General features: G+C 49.8%; 1 protein-coding gene across 10 annotated transcripts in view; it reads left to right on the top strand.

Moving 5' to 3' along the window:
• DENND1A (DENN domain containing 1A) overlaps positions 1 to 15,834 on the top strand; it is a 497,276-nt gene that overhangs the window by 444,759 nt on the left and 36,683 nt on the right. For all 10 annotated transcript variants that reach the window (XM_025888027.2, XM_025888028.2, XM_073905764.1 and 7 more), the window contains one exon: positions 1,558 to 1,689. In XM_025888027.2, coding sequence (XP_025743812.1) covers positions 1,558 to 1,689 — 132 coding nt within the window. The remainder of the gene's footprint in view (positions 1 to 1,557; positions 1,690 to 15,834) is intronic.

The following is a 15,834-nucleotide window of genomic DNA, read 5'->3' on the forward strand; positions in this document are numbered from 1 at the left end:
ACACTTATATCGCTTTATTTTCTTTACTCCTCACAGCTACCATATCCCCATTTTATAGACAAGGAGACAGAGATTCACAAATGTTCCATGTGTTTCTTCCTTAATGCATTATTATCCAATAAGGGACCACTTTCCTCTATTTGCCACCATTCTCTTTATTTGGCTAAGTTAAAAGCAACCCATTGTCAAGTCTTTTGTGGGCAGAATTTAATGAGTACTAAAGGTGTGTGTCTTGTTGACCAAAATAGGACTTGTTTTGCAATGAAAAGAACTGGAATTTTTCTTTATTATTTCATTCTGACTGGGAGTATTTTTACTTGGTTAAAAAAAATAATTATTTAAATGTTTTTCATTTGTACGTTTATTCTCTGCCTTGCTCCAGTGAAGGTCTAAGCAACTTTCACAACTTGAGTAAAACGTGTGGTCCGTACAGCACAAGTGGGCACCATCCCCATCTCAAAGAACCAAAGGAAGCATTACCTGCCTTTTGCACATTGGAGTTTTTTTTTTCTTCATATTTTGACTTCATTCAAAAGCTCAAATTAAATGTAAATTTCTGAATTTCAATATATTACTTGGGTTCCCTAAATGTTCTCCAAGTCATAAACTCTGAACTCAGACTTGGGTTTCCTCATTCTCTGCCAGAAAGACTAGGTAAGGCTAGGAAAGGGGGCGGGGGGGGCACAAACACCTCGTTTTCACAGACAGTAATGTCATCATTAAGCAAACGTGGAGAAAGTGTCCACACTCACAAATAACAAACTATGCAAATTAAAACAACAATGAGGTCTAATTTTGCACCTCTTAAATTAGCAATACATTTTTAAAATGATAAGGCTAACAAGTACCATGAAACTGATAACTCATCCATTGTCAGTGGTTGGTGTAAATTGGGGAGCAATTTGGTAGAATGAATAAAAAGGCTTAAGGTGTTCATATCTTTTGACCTAGTAATTTCATTCCTAGGGATTTCTATAAAAGAAATAATCCAAAAGAAAGAAAAACTGCAATGTTTATCACTATGGTATTTAGGAAGTAAAAAAAGAAGAAATAAGGAATAATCTAAATGCCCAATAGTAGTAGAGTGGTTTATTAAATTATTATATATCCACTCAATGAAATATTATGCATCTAATAAAATTATCATTAAAATGACTATAGCACCATGGAGATGCTTATAGTGGGAAAAAATAGAATGTAAAATTATGCATGAGCTGTGATTGCAAGTAATTTTTAAATGCGTGTGGACAAAGTGAATATGTAAGAATGGAAATAGCTGTGGAAGATAGTAGGACAGAAAGATTCCCCCCGCCCCGCTATTATGAATTATTATGTCGTCTTTGCAATTTAATCTGTATGATTTTGGTTTCTCCTGTCCTTAAAAGTCAAAGAGCCAAGTTACCCTTCTGCTTCCTCCATCTCCAGCAGGAGGAAAGGCTCTGAACATCCCAGAGGGAGTGTTCCGTGGCAGGACCCGAGCTGTGGGGTGGGAAGGGGCACCTGCTCGCGGCACGTAGCGTGACCCCAACACCAACCCCAACTGGCTTCTCCCCGCAGGACATCACCGAGAATGGCTGTGCCCCCACCATGGAAGAGCAGCTGCCAAAGACTGTGCCGTCCCCACTGGTGGAGGCCAAGGACCCGAAGCTCCGAGAAGACCGGAGGCCAATCACAGTCCACTTCGGACAGGTATGTACCCTGGCCCCTGGACTGGTCTTGTTTTGTTTTTATTTATTTTTTTTTTTAGCAGAAGCTAGAGCACTGCGGCAGACAGGCTTTTCGTTTCCGGTCTCTTTGGCAAAACCACTCCACGGAGCTTTGCACATCTTTGAATGTTTGTTTGGTACAAATGTGGTTTGAAGGGGAATTTTTCAAAAATTTTGAGGAGCCAGCATGGCTCGGGTCATAAACGAGCTCAGCTCTTGAATGAAGTCATTAAATGCGGCTGCCGCCTCCCCCACTCCAAGGCACTCCGTTGAAGGCGCCTCCGTTAGCTAAGCATCTCATTAGAACACTTAGCATCCCAGGCCCTTCTTTGCACCTTCAAATAAAAGGCAACAAGCGAAGTCTTAAAAAAAAAATCAATTAGGAGTTCTTTATTAATGTACTTCCTGAAAATCAATATCGGGAGTCGTGCTTCTCAGAGTAAACACCCGCGCTACTATTCCAGAGCTCTGATTCTTTCACCAACTATTTTTGATGACCCGAGCATTTGAAAAATTGTCTATTCGTTTGATTTTTTCCCCCTTAAGTAAAACGTCATATTCCATATAGAAACTGAATTTTTAAATCTATTTCCAAGCAGTGCTTGTATTTTTAGCTGAAAAAGATTGTACACTCTCCCCTATTTCTTTTGAATTGACTGTCTTGATGAGCAAAAGTCGTAATTATTTGGTTTGTGAAAAATGGCTCTCAGCAAGATGTGACTGTGACAACAATTTGCAAAGTTACTTATTTTTAAATCACTTGATTCTTGAGCCATTTATTAGATGGAGCATCATCTTTATGATTTTATCTTAAATACGATTGCTTTTTCATCACATAAAGGATCTAGAGACATACATTTTAAATGCCCTGTTTTTAACAGACATTTATCAAGTGCCTACTGTGTACCGGCATTGAGCTCTTTAGAAATGAAGTGAATTAATGAAATGGTTGCTCTGGGTTATCATGGTAAGGGGTGAGTTTGTTGATGTAAGAATCTTCCTCTGTAATCAGTATTTTCAGATCATACAATCCTACATCTTAAACTTGGGGAGGTTCGTCCCTTTTTCGGATTTTACACTTAAAAAAGGACGTTATAAAAATTGAAATGTAGTGTGAGAAAGGAGCATTCTCGGGGCAGGGCTCACTTGGTTAATGCTTTTCTTCTGCTGGTGGTGTGTTTCCACCCCTGAAGAGCTGAGTCCTCTGGGGCTCAGGCCCTGTTGGAGAAATCTGCACCCCAGTTTCCTGGCGGAGTTTGCTGAAAGCACAGCCTCCGTTGTAACCAGCATGGCATTCCAGAGCCAGCTTCCTGCTTTCCTTTGTCCTCATTCCTGCACACACTAACCTTCCCATGAAAAGAGCCCCTCGCTGGAGTTTGAAGCCCATTACAGAGAAAGAGGGGGCGGGGGAGAGGGATTTCATGGTGTTAAACATTCCATTTTCGAAACACAAAAAAGGAGGCCCTATTTGAAATGGAGAAAAACCTTCTTTCCATTTCAGCAAGAAGTAGAGATGCTTTAATGTCATTCCCAGCTAAATGCAGAGTAAGAGTGTGTGTGTGTGCGCGGGTGGGGGGATAAACAATTAAAAAAGCCACCCCAAACTCTGTTGAAATAAGAGCTGTCTGTGCCTTCACAGGTCTGTAAACTGGAGAGGATGAAAGTGGCTTTTTCTCCCCGTTTGTCACTTCCCTCACGTGGCTGCCAGCATTATGCAAGTGTACAGGAAGGCAGGATTTTTTTTTTTAATGCATGCATGCGGATTAAGGTCAAGCCCCAAGTATCAGCCATGCAGCGGGCTCTCCCTTACAGCTGCAACCGCAGAGCCTACCCACAGCCGCGAGATGCCTTAATTGAGACGTGCTGTCAAAGTGACAAACACATTTGCATACAGTCTACACTCTATTTATTTTCTCTGGAAAGGTCTACAGTCTGCTGTTGGTTGAACATTCTTAATCAGTTTGCTGTAAGTGAACTGCCAGCTAGCTCACTTGTGCCGGGCCGCTTCTTCATTAGGTGACAGATTAGCTGCAGGGGGGATGGGCCAGGGAAACCGCAGACCCCTTTCTTTTAACTCTTTCCGGCTTCGCCCCCGTGCTACGTTGTCCTTTGGTGCTTTTCCCTGGCGCCTGCCCTGTCTGATGGGCCCGTGACCAGAACCAGCAGTGTTTCTAGAGCACCTACTACCGGCAAGGATGAGTTTTAGGGACTTTCTATTCTCCTCAAAGAACAGTCTTTTGAGTTCCATTTCAAAAAATTTTTGCCACACCCTCCTACCATCTGTGCTATTCTTTTCCTTGCTGTTTTTCTTTAAATAGACTCAGACCTGACATCCGTACCAGCTTTAGCCTCATCTTAAGTAATGACGTTGACAGAATCACAGGTCTGACGTCCTAGTCGGTTTTTTTTTTCTAAGGCATATCAAAAAAAATCTTCTTAAGTGTCAATCCATATACCGCCTGCACCACTCATGTGGCCCCAACAATATGCATTCTGTTTTGGGGAAGCATGTCATCTCTGCCCTAGCCTTTTAAGGAAGGGACCATTAGCCACATTTTAGAGACCCAGAGCTAGAGCCCAGGGACCTGAAGGGCTCTGGCCAGGGCCACAGTGCCAGCACAAAAACCTAGGACGGTCCAACTACAGAGCCCATTCCAGCTCCCTCACCAAGCAGGGATTTCAGCTGTTTGATGTCTGTTAAAGCCAGTGAGTCCCTGCAAAATCATTTGAACTAGCCAGACGGTGACGCTAACCTCAGAAAGATTTTGCCCTGGGTTTGTATTTCTGTGGATCCCATTCTTTAAGAACACTTAGCTTTCCAGCGGGGACAGAGACTGTTGAGGTGGTTATTACATTTCAGGAGTACTCCATGTAGCCAGCCAGGGGACCTTCGCGTGGACACTGGGTGGGGTGGCAGGGAGCCGGCAGAGGCCTGTGTGGAGCCCTCAGACGCAGCCGTGCTGGGTGCTGGCCAGAGCTGCCCTCTGCCAGGGGAGAGAAGGTGCTCTCCTGCCTCTCGTCCTCACTGCAGCTTCCTCCTTTGAGGCTATGACCATCCCTCCGTTTAATTATGCATCTGTTCATCCAGGTACTGAGATCTACCATGTGTTTAAAAAAAAAAAAAAAAAAAGTCCTTGTGGGGCGCGGTGAGGGAGACAGACTAGCAAATGGACAGTCCAACCCAGAGTGATGAGAACAGAAGTGAGGTGAGCTCGGGGCACTCACGGCCCCAGAGAGGCCACCCCTTCACCCGCAAGACCACTCTCCGCAGTCCAAGTTGGGCCCCGTAATTAAAAAATATTTTGTCAACAAACTGAACTCACGAACAGCTCATGTGTTTTCTAAAGCAGGCACACGTATCACCACTCAGCGCTCCTGATGAGCTCTGTGGATGGTTCCAGGCAAGAGCGAAGTAAGTGGATTTTTAGTGAGCCTCTGCATCCTTAGCCTGGACAGTTTCTTTAAAGCGTTCGAAAATCTCAAATAACTTGAGAATGCCTCTTCCTACCTTGGAAAGTATTTAGGTTTAGAGAGGCTTTAAATAACTCTTTTTTTTTTTTCCCCCCTCCCAAGTTCGGAATAGTTGGGAAATAAGGCCCAGGAGATAGTCAAATGAGATAAAAATGCCAGCTTTTTTACTGATAAGGCTGAAAGGAGAATACTGTTTTAGACCTGAGGCCAGATGGGCTTGCTAAAACTTCACTTCAGAATTAAAAAGACGGAGCTACCGCGCACAGGAGAAGGGGACGATTGCTGGCAGCACCCAGCAGGGCCTGTGGACTGGCTGCTCCGCAGGAGGGCGCCACGAGGGTGCATGGAACCCGGAGCATGCTCAGTTCTTCTCCCAAACCCCGAGGGAAGCACTCTTCTTCTGTCTAGCAGGAGTGAGCAAGGGGGTGCAGAGAGAGGCTAAGGATCCCCACCCCCCGTGTTTTTCTCTCCTGGGAAGGGGAGTGGACATTCCCTCCTCTCTGTAGGTGTGGAGGGGTGAAGAAGCAGTGTCCTCCACTCACCCCTCAGCCAGAACATCTTGCCTTGACCCCTTCTTCAGGGAAATCAGCAGAGGTAGCACTTCCATGGAAACTGCTTTGCTCCCCGCGTCTAATAAGGTGGACAGGCCACTAGGTGCTTTCACATCTGTGCTCATTTCGCTGAGTACCAGCTGGTAAGGAAGAAAGCACAATACCCATCGTACAAACGAGGAAATAGGCGTGGAAGACGTGCGCCTGAACTAGTAGCCAATCGACACTGCGCAACCAGGAGCACCTCTGCCTCTCAGCCCCCCACCCTGGCCAGGGGCACCCGACTGACCTTGGGAGCCCATGATTGGGCTCTGGTCCTGCTTACATGCTGGCAGTGCTGTGTGCCTGGCCGGGGGCCAGGACTTCTCAGGAAGTGGGAGGACAGGGCTCCCCTGAGAACATCAGGGTAAACCCACAGGGCCTTCTTCATGTGTTCCCTCCAGGTGATTGATCCTGCAAACAAATTAACTGCCTGCCTTCCAACCTGGTAGCTTCCAAAAAGTACATTCTCCCAACTGAGCCAAGGTTTCTAACTCTCTTTAACATAAAGTTTGAAAAGCCAGTTAAACCGAAGCCCAAACTAAGCACTGTCATGTCTTCCAGAGATCTGGGACCGAGGGGTTTGGATACACCCCCAGGAACAGCTCTTGGAATATGGCTGCCTGCTCGTCTGTGCATATGGAGAGATCTGGCTTGACAAGCATGAGCTGGGTCATTTAGTGCCAGTCTCGCACTAGGCTGGAAAAGCTGCCCAGCCAGCAAATGCCTTCTCAGCACCCTTGGCTCCGAGTGCCCTGAGAAACCCCTTCTGCCCCATTGAGCTTGGAAGTCACACACGATTCCCTTCAGTTTAGCCATTGCCTCCCAAACATTTCCAACAGATGCTCCCGTGTTCCCCAGACACCTCAAACCCCAAGCCTCCAATCTGAACATACACTCCCCACCAAACTCTCTCCTCTCCTGCCATCTCCACCTCGGTGAGTGGCGCCGCTGTCACTCCAGAAGCCTGGGTGCACTCACTCTCACCTCGTGGCCTCTCCCTTCTGCCTCCTGGACACTGCGCAGTCCCTCTTCTCTCTGTGGCCTCCCTCACAGCTTTGGTTCAAGCTGTGTTGTCACTCAGCTGGACAGTTCCACAGTCTCCTGACTGGCCTCTGGCCTCCAGACTTAACCCAACTACACACCCCGCATGGCCTTGCAGGGTCCACTTGAGGCATCCACAAGTGGCCTCGTCACCTCCCTGCTCCTCCCCACCCCCAAACATTCCCTCTTCATCCTTGGCTTGGCACACGAGGTCCTCCATGGTCTACCTGTCTGCCCTCAGAGCAGGTCCCTTTTGTAAATCCCCTGACTCCCCTGGGGAGAGTTAGCCGCTCCTGTCTTTATGCTACCCTTAGAACTTGGCACATGCAGTGCGTCTCACACAGCCTCGTAATTATTTCTTTAATGCTTGTCCTCCCCTGTGAGAATATGAGCCTCTGGAAAGTCTACCACAAGCCCTGGTGCTGAACTGGCAGGCAGTAAACATCTTAAGATTTTATTACTGATGTGGATTTTTAAATTGATTAATAATTGATTGATTATTGTTTAAGTACTCGCTGTGTGTCCAGCCAGTTATTTGGTTTTATTTCAGTTGCTATGCTTATAATTCTGTTCATGTGAAGAAGAAAAATGAATATTCCATTAGTGGCCAAAAACTGCTTCCAAATCACTTTCCATAAATAAGGGTTTTATTTCCAAGTAGAAACAGCTTTGTATTATAGGGATTTAGATCCTCTTAGTTCGTGTTTTTATGAACTCCCAAGGTCTAGCCCTGTATGCCTCAGGAAAGGGAGGAAGGGGAAAGAAGCAACGTACTGGGGTACCCACCCCCCGTCCCCAGGATGGGTTGACCTAGGGAGCAGGAGAGCGAGGGAGAGAGCAGGCAAGGGGAGGAAAAGCCTGGCGTCCCTTGAATTATATCGTATAAAGCAAAGATTTTGTCTATAAAAGAGACTAAGCCGCATGACCAAATGCAAAGTTTGAACTTAACTTGGATTATGGTGGGTTTTGTTTTTTTTTTAAGTTTTAAAGACATTCCCGGGGAAGTTGGCAGATTTGAAAATGGACTAGGATGTTAGTCTATACGGTGGAATTATTGTTAATATCATGGTTTATGGGGCATTGTCTTTATTCCTAGGAAATGCACACTGAATCATTGAGGGGCAACGTACCAGGACATCTGAAACTTGCTCTCAAGTGGTGTGGTCAGAATATTATGCGGGCATGCACACACATACATACCACCCATTCACAGAGACAGAAAAAGCAAATACAGCCCCTGTCCCCCACAGAAATGTAACTACTGAAAAGGCAGATGCTGATCGGTTGCTGGGGGGCAATGTGGGAGAGGGGACAGAGCACAGGTTTTAGCATCAGGCAGCTGTGGAATTAAATCTGAGCTCTGTTACTCTCCAGCTGTTACTAACTAGCCTCAGTGAAATCAGTTTCCCCATCTTGGGAGTGGGGGGTAATCGAACCTATGTCATGAGTTGTTGTAAGGGTTCAGTGAGTCTGTTCAGCTAAGTGCCGCACATAGGCCCTCCGTAAATACGTGTATTTCTCTGGCAGGGGGGGTGGGGGTGGGGGGTGGGGGCGGAGAAGGGCCAGCTGTCTGTCACCCACTGACCCAGCCGCCCCAGCCGGCCTGGCAGCCCAGCACACGACCATCGTCATGGCTGTCAGAACACACACCCCTCAGCGGCCCCCCGCCTGCTTCTACACACTGGTCCCTGACCTGCGTCCCCACAGCTCTGGCTTGCAGCAAGGAGCAGAGGGCGAGGGGCTGACAGCATGGCCAGGAGATGGCGCTGGAAGGAGCAGATGCCCGAGCTCCTGGCTGACTAGGAGAGTGAGCCTGAGAGGCCATGGGGCACGTTGGGGCACCAGGTGTGAGGAGCTGGCGAGCATCGTGGTCTGCGGTCCAAAGTCATTTTCTTGGTCTAACTCATCAGCCATGCTTTCGCAGTCCACAAAACAGAGCTGCTCTTTCAAACCCTATTACTTCCACATCCTGTTTCCCCTTTTCCGTCACCCCTCTTTCTGCTCTCTCAGCCCTGTCTGTGCGTGAGAAGGCAGGTGCTACTGTGTGGCCCCCCAGTCCAGCCCCTCCGGCTCCAGTCCAGCTTTTGTACCAGCTGCAGTGTGACCACAGGCCATTCTGCCTTCAGTTCTGGTGGGGTGGCTCTTCCAAGTTGTTCTGACTCATTCACTGCCATTCCAAAAGCAGCAAGGTCCCTAATTGCTGGTGGCTTTGTCAGGTCTGCCTGGGGAGGGTGACTGGTGGGCCTGTCTTTCCACGTGGACTCACTTTTTCAGAGCCCAGGCTAGCCCAGAGACAGCTTTCCAATGGAAGGTTAACAAGGCCAGGGTTTGCTCCTCTGAGCACCCATGTTCAATTTGGGAAGGAACACTTGCCAATGAAAGAGAGAACTTAGATTCTGGAAATTCGTAACAAGTGGAAAATTCCGGAGAATTCTGGTTAAGCTTTCTCAGATACTATTCCTGTCGTTCCCCGGGAGCTTGAGAAAGCCGGACAGTTCAGCACTGGGGGTGGATTTCCGGACGCACCACAGAAGGGCTGGGAGGTGTCAGCGGCCAAGAGAAAATCCAGGTTCATGAGCAGTGTGCTGCCTAAGCTACAGCACCTGGGCCCCATTTAGCACGGGTGAGGAGGGCTGCAGGGCCAGGGGCCGGGTCTGCTCCCTCCCTGACCACCACCCCCCAGGACTTTTGAGCACTTCAGCAACAGTCTGAGCACCTGTTGTATGCTAGGCATTGGATGGTCTAAGGGCAGTCGTGGGAGGAGTATGAGCACAACTTGCTCACCGCGTGCCAGGCACTACTCCAAGACCCAGAGAAACGTATTCCAATGCCGGGTGCCGTGCTAGACAGTTCCCAGATGTTAGCCCACTTAGTCCTTTCAGCGACCCAGGGGAGCCTCAGGTAGCATATCCCCTTGCAGAGGGGGACACCGGCCAGAGACAGCCGGGATAGAGGCTTGGTACAACAGTCAGGATTCAAAGCCATGTTGCTTATGACTAGAGCTCGGGTTTGTACCCCAGCTCTGTGCTGAGAACACAGCACCTTTGTTCTGGTGGCCCCAGTGTCCACTTCTAACTCATTCCTGGTTCATGAGCTTCTCTCACCCCCATGTCTTAGCGTGTCGCTGACCATCCACCGAGCTGCCCCACCCCACTTCTGCCAGGGCAGCAGCCCACTGGACCCCTACATCCCTCTGTTTCCAGGGTCACGGGTTGCTCTCGTCAACCGGTCCGTGAGGCACAGGGGTCTCAGAAAACATCAGCAAGCACTGAGATGGCTGGCCACACGCTGGAGGACCGTCCCCAGGTTCCCTCCTCAATCATAGACTCGCCTCGTAGTCAGAACTTAACCGAATCTTAGGGCCTGGCCAGAGTCACGCCCTCCCAAGCCCCCCTGCCGACACCCTTTTTGGGCTGAAGGTACCTGCCAAGTCCTCTCCTTTGAGGCCAGTGCTTATCACCTTGTAAGACTCGGCTAAGTGCCTTCCCTTGCAACAGAGTCCCATCTGTTTGTCCCCAGTGTTTGTACGCCTTCATCGCACTGCTCTTCGTGGGCATCTGCCCCAGGCCAGACCCCATGCTGGGGGCTAGGAGAGGGGGGGACCTCCGTGAATCAGTTCCTACCCTATCCGCTGCCAGGGATATCCTTCCTCTTCTGTTCCTCCTAACAAAAGCCCCTCAACCTGTCGGGGCCACCTCAAGCACCCCTTCCCACAGAAGCCCTCCCTGCCACTTCCAAGCAGAGCACCATCCCCTCGCCTGGCACACTGTCCCGAGACAGGGACAGTATCAGCCTCAGTTCTGTGACCTTGGCAGTCTCACGGGGCCTGGCACAGATGACTTGCCCAGGGAGAGTTTGGGGAATGACCAAGTGGTGAGTGAGTGAATACACGAAAGGTGGCGAATCACAGGAAGAGGTGGGAAAAGTACGCGCACTCCTGGAGCAGTCAGTCAGTTCAGCAGAGCGGGAGGAACCAAAAACGGGTGGCTGGTGTTCCGCAGTGCCTGTGTTCCCTTTTAAACCCCCACATGCAGTGCCGTGCCTGAGCGACAGGCCTCCTGCATCCCCCGAGCCTAAGCATGCTCAGCCGCGTGACAGCGGGGCCTCTTTGCTGGGGGACTGACCGGAGCCTAAAAACAGCATTTCTTTTAAGGTCTGTGCTGGAGCAGCTCCGAATCCAGCTCCCTGCCAGGGAGATATGCAGCCCAGCAGGACAAGAGCAGGAAATCTGATTCACTGAGACCAGGGGAGGCATTTTCTCAGATTAGAATTCTCTGTGCCAGAGGTGGGGAGTTTATCACAGTAGGGAAGGGGGAATAAAACATAAAATATTGAAAATAAATTATATCCCACAAGCAAGATCCTCTGGGAGAATCGACTCGGTGTCAGGGGCCATGCAGGCAGTCCCCACCCCATGGCTATAGGAGGGCTGTGCCAGGAGCTACCTGTCGTGTTGCCCCCAGCCATCCCTAAGCATGTGTGTGAACTAGGTGAATTATTAACCTGGCCGTGCCCACAGGGAAAGGATGACAGGGACTAACCCAGCGGTGGCACTGGAAGGAGAGGTCAGATGGATTGGGTTGGTTTTCATTATAAGGTGGACCGACAGTGTGGGATTCAGGCCTCTGACAGGCATCACCTCACTTAATCTTCTCCGCAGTCCTCTAAGATTCATGCAGTTGTTATTATCTCCAGAAAGGCAGTGGTCAGAGAGGTTAAGCAACTTTCCCAAGGTCACACAGTAAGTGGCAGAGCAAGAATTCCAAACCAGGTCTATCTGATGCTGGGGACCAGGCTCTCCCTTCAGCCTGCCCCTCTCGTCAGACCCTCCTCATCATTTACACCTGGTCCCTCAGGCATCTGGTGGTAGCTGCCGGTGGTTTGGGACCTGCTTCAGACTCCAGCAGTGTGGCATAGAATGGCTGCGGGGGTCACGGTCACTCTGTTCTGCCTCTCCCTCACTCCTGGCTAAAGCTCACGGCCACTCCCTGGATTGGGGATTTGGCTTTCTCCCCAAAATAAACCTACAGAGTCCCAGATTCCTTAACACCGTGGGGGGCGGGGGGTGTGTGCAAAAGCAGCTGGCAGTGCTGCCCTCCTGGTGCCTGCCAGGTGTGGGGCAGGGTGCCCAGTAGGTGCTTGCGTTGTCTCGCAGGACCTTGCCCAGACTGGTGCACTAGGGTCTAGACTGCCCCGCTTTTCAGGAGGGCCAGAGCCCTTGCTCTAATCCCCTGGCTGGTCAGGTGGATTCCGATTCAAAGCCCTGGCTTCTCCTACCTGACCTCCAGCTCCCCCAGCCCTGGGGCAGCTTCACAGCAAAGGCCGCATGGCAGCCTCCTCCGCACTCGATCTGAGATCGCACTGACCATGTCCCTAATTAAGTTGTTTTGTTTTGCCCATTGTCAGTCTGCTTCAGACCATGTCTTCTGGAATATTGTATCGCATTTGTTTGTTGATACTGCAGAGATTTTTAAAATGTAATAAAAGTACGAAAACAGAATATACAAAAGGGCCTGCTCCGGGGGGATTGTTGATTATATCCCACTTGAAATGCAAAGTGTGGTAGGGGATTAACATTGCCTGGAAGCAGTTGAAACTGAATTTTTGAGAATTTGCTGCCCATCAGCCATATGGTTCCATGGTTACAGCTACCTCCTTGGCCTTCCCCGGCATGCCCCAGTCCCAAACTCCTTCTAGGTGGATCCCAGTTTGCACTTCCCAGAGAGTAGATAGTAAATGTTTGCAGACGGACAGTAGGTTGGAACTTGGCAAGATGGTGCCTTGAGAGGCCAGGTGGGATAAAGTAGTCCCCAGAAGCCAGGAGACAGGGACTCTCCAGGTGTGCTAACCAGGGGATTGTTCTGTCTGCAGATTGGTGGGGGGGTGGGGGGGAGTGGGGCGAGGGATGCGGGAGGGAAGCTTCTGTCCCAGGGCTGTCTACCAGGCACTTTCATTCTCCCAAGCCATGATGACCAGCTAAGAATTCTTCCCCTGCTGCCCCCCTATCTCTGTGACTAAAAATCCTGAAGTTTTTTGCCAGGCAGAACTCTTGAGTGTTTCTTTTATGCCCTCTTTAATTCCTTCCTTCACTTATTCAACATATAACGAGGCATGTCAGCTGCCAAGCCCTGCCCAAGGCCCTGGGGTCACAGAGGACTAAGATGCCGTCCTGCCTTCATGGCACTCATTGTCTGGGAGAGATAGTCAGCAGACCGTACAGAAAGAGAAATGCTAATGGACACAAGTATACTGGCTGGAGAGGGGCCCTAGGATGTCTGGGGGAACCAGGGCAGGCTTCTCAGAGGAGGTGACATTTCTGCTGGATCTTGAAAGGTAAGTTGTATATTAGGTGGAGCCAGAGGAGGAGGGTATTCCAGGTAAAGAGAGTGACACACGTAAAGGACAGGAGAAGCTGGCTCTTCAGAGAAGGGTGGGGCTGGTGTGGGGAAGCAAGAGGCCAGGAGGCAACTGGCGCAGGCTGGGAGCCAAACTGCAGAGACAGGCAGTGCCCAGGTCTTGGGGAACTTGAAATCTATCTCGTGGGTGTCAAGGAGCCAGTGAGGGTTGTATCTGAGGGAATGGCATCTGGGAAGATTGGCGCTGGGCCACCATAGGAAGGGGCAGATAAGTGAAGCGGGGAGGCTGCTAACTCGCAGTCAGGAGCTAGTGGGAGTCTGACTGGGGACCCCATTATGGGGGTGAAGAGGAGGGAAAGATTTGAGAGAGACCTGGGAGACAGACAGAACTTGGTGATCTGCTGGATCCTCTCCGTGGGAGCTGTTGGCATTCTCCCTTAGAATGATAGAGGACTGGACACAGGCTGCATTTCTCTTCCTCCAGCCAACATGCTCCAGTGAGGTTTGAGGCACAGCCCATGACAACGGGAGCGCCTGTTGGGGTGTGCAGGGCCAGTGGCCATCCCCCTCTGTAGCCCAGGGTGAAAGGTCTTGCTGAGGGACAGAATGGCCAGCTTGGAGGAAATAGGGTACAGTGACCTCCACCCTCTCTGTCCTGCTTTTGCCCCAAGGCTGTCTACCAACCCCCTTCCTTTTTCTACTTTCTCTGAGTCGTGGAACCAGGGTACCCATAGCTTCTTCCAACCTCTCCGCCATCCCAGAGTGTGGAGTGTTAAGGCTTCTGCTCTCTGGGTTGCCAGCTCTCCCGTGTCCCAGGTCATCTCCACCACGGATGATGTACAGTATTATGCTAAACCAACTTTATGGGCAGCCCCTTAAAATGCAAGCCTCTGCCCATGATGGATGGAGAGCATCCAGTTGTTTAGCCAACCACTTACAGTTTGTTGCAAACCTGCAAGAACCACACACAGACGTCTTGTTAGGCCTGTTGCGACAAGGACCCCATAAATAAATAGCAGAGCGTGTCTTGGTGCATCAGGGCTGGAGTATGGAAATAGAGGCACTGTATAAATAATACATATTTACAAAATAAATATATCTGTACGTTAGTGTATGCAGCCATAACCAAATCACCCAGCGTAACAACCCGAAAGGCTCTGAGGGTTGGCCACGTGATTGGCTCCCATCCATCAGTGCGCATCAGCATTAGAAATGACTGCTGAAGGGAGGGGGTCCTCCTGCCCGCTGACCTCGAGGCCTCTGAATTGAAGCAAGTGGTGAGATTGCAGGTGGGCATCCTGACACACAGCTTTCCTGCCAGGGTTTGAAGCCTACCGCGGCCGTGTGTTCCTACAGATGTCTTAAGGTCTGCCGCCAAACAGAAGGCTGATTAGCACCAAGTTGCAGGCTGTAATGGGGTGCACCTCCAGGAAGATGGCTGGCTGGGGGCTGGGGAGCGGGGAATGGATTTTCAAATCATGCAAATTTGCTTTGGCTTATGAAGAGAATCCGTGAGTTGACTTTCCAGGTGACTCTCACCAGAGGCCTGTAACTCTCAGCCTTTCGCCCTGAAGGTAGGGCTGGGTTTTCAGAAAGGCGGTCCCTGTCTCTGCTGCCCCTTTCTGAGCCGTGAACCCCACTGGGCATCTGGCTTTAGCATTTGCAGTTCCGAAGAAGCAGCTGACAGAATGACCACGGGAGTGGGCGCCCCTCCCCTTGCTCGTAATGGCACAATGCTGGATTTCAGTATTTTAAATGAAAAATATATGCAGTTAGCTGTGTGCTGACAATGTCCTTGAGGATTTGACAGTGAGATTTTCCAGCAGTTGGTCTTCGTTAGGACCCTGGCGGTGTTTAATAAGGCAGTCGGAATGCTGGCACCTTGGGTTCCTGTTTGTTCTCCGAGGGCTCTGGGGCTGCCGCGGTAAGCACATCGACCAGAGCTGATCATTACAAGGGCGTACGCCACCATGAATAAAAATGTCACACGTTTTCCCATCTCACAGCGGTACAAAATGTCAGTCCTGTCAAACACACATTGCGGGGAGCTGTGTGCAGTCCGTACAAATTGGAGAGCTGCATATTCCCCCAGCCTTCTGATATTCTTCATTTGAAGCTGAAGAAAAACAGTTGTTAACCTATTAGCTAGGATTTTAAACTCTGCTGAGGCGGTGGAGGGGTAGACTTTGACACAGATAGAAATGTATTCCAGGGTCCAGGAATTTTAAAACCCGGTTCTCCATCCATTTGTTACAAGGGAAGAAAAAAAACCCCTCTGTCGAGTGAACTTGACTGTCTTTCTTTAACAGACACACTGGGGAAATTTGGGGATGTTTTACATCTAAGCTTCCTATTGCTTCCCACTTTGGCATTCCACTCAGAAAGTCTCCTGCTTTTGGGGATGGCCCTGGGGCTCAACCTGTTGGGCCAGGATACCTCTAGGTGGGGAGTTTTTTCCTGATCAAAAGCATGCCAGAAATGTTGCCAGCCTTACGGACTGAGTGACTGGCGTCCAGGGACAATGACTGGTTGGTCTCGGTCCGTCAAATGCTGGGCGATGGCCTCCCTGATCATTTGGTTGCCAGTTCCATGGCCTTGGGCAAGCAGGTACTTTGCACTTACCATGTGCAGGCCTTGTGCCCAGAGCCAGGGGTCCAGGTGTGAACT

Source organism: Callorhinus ursinus, unplaced genomic scaffold (assembly GCF_003265705.2).
Source record: "Callorhinus ursinus isolate GAN/ISIS: 27379988/994484 unplaced genomic scaffold, GSC_fseal_2.0 scaffold24, whole genome shotgun sequence".
Lineage (NCBI taxonomy): Eukaryota > Metazoa > Chordata > Mammalia > Carnivora > Otariidae > Callorhinus > Callorhinus ursinus.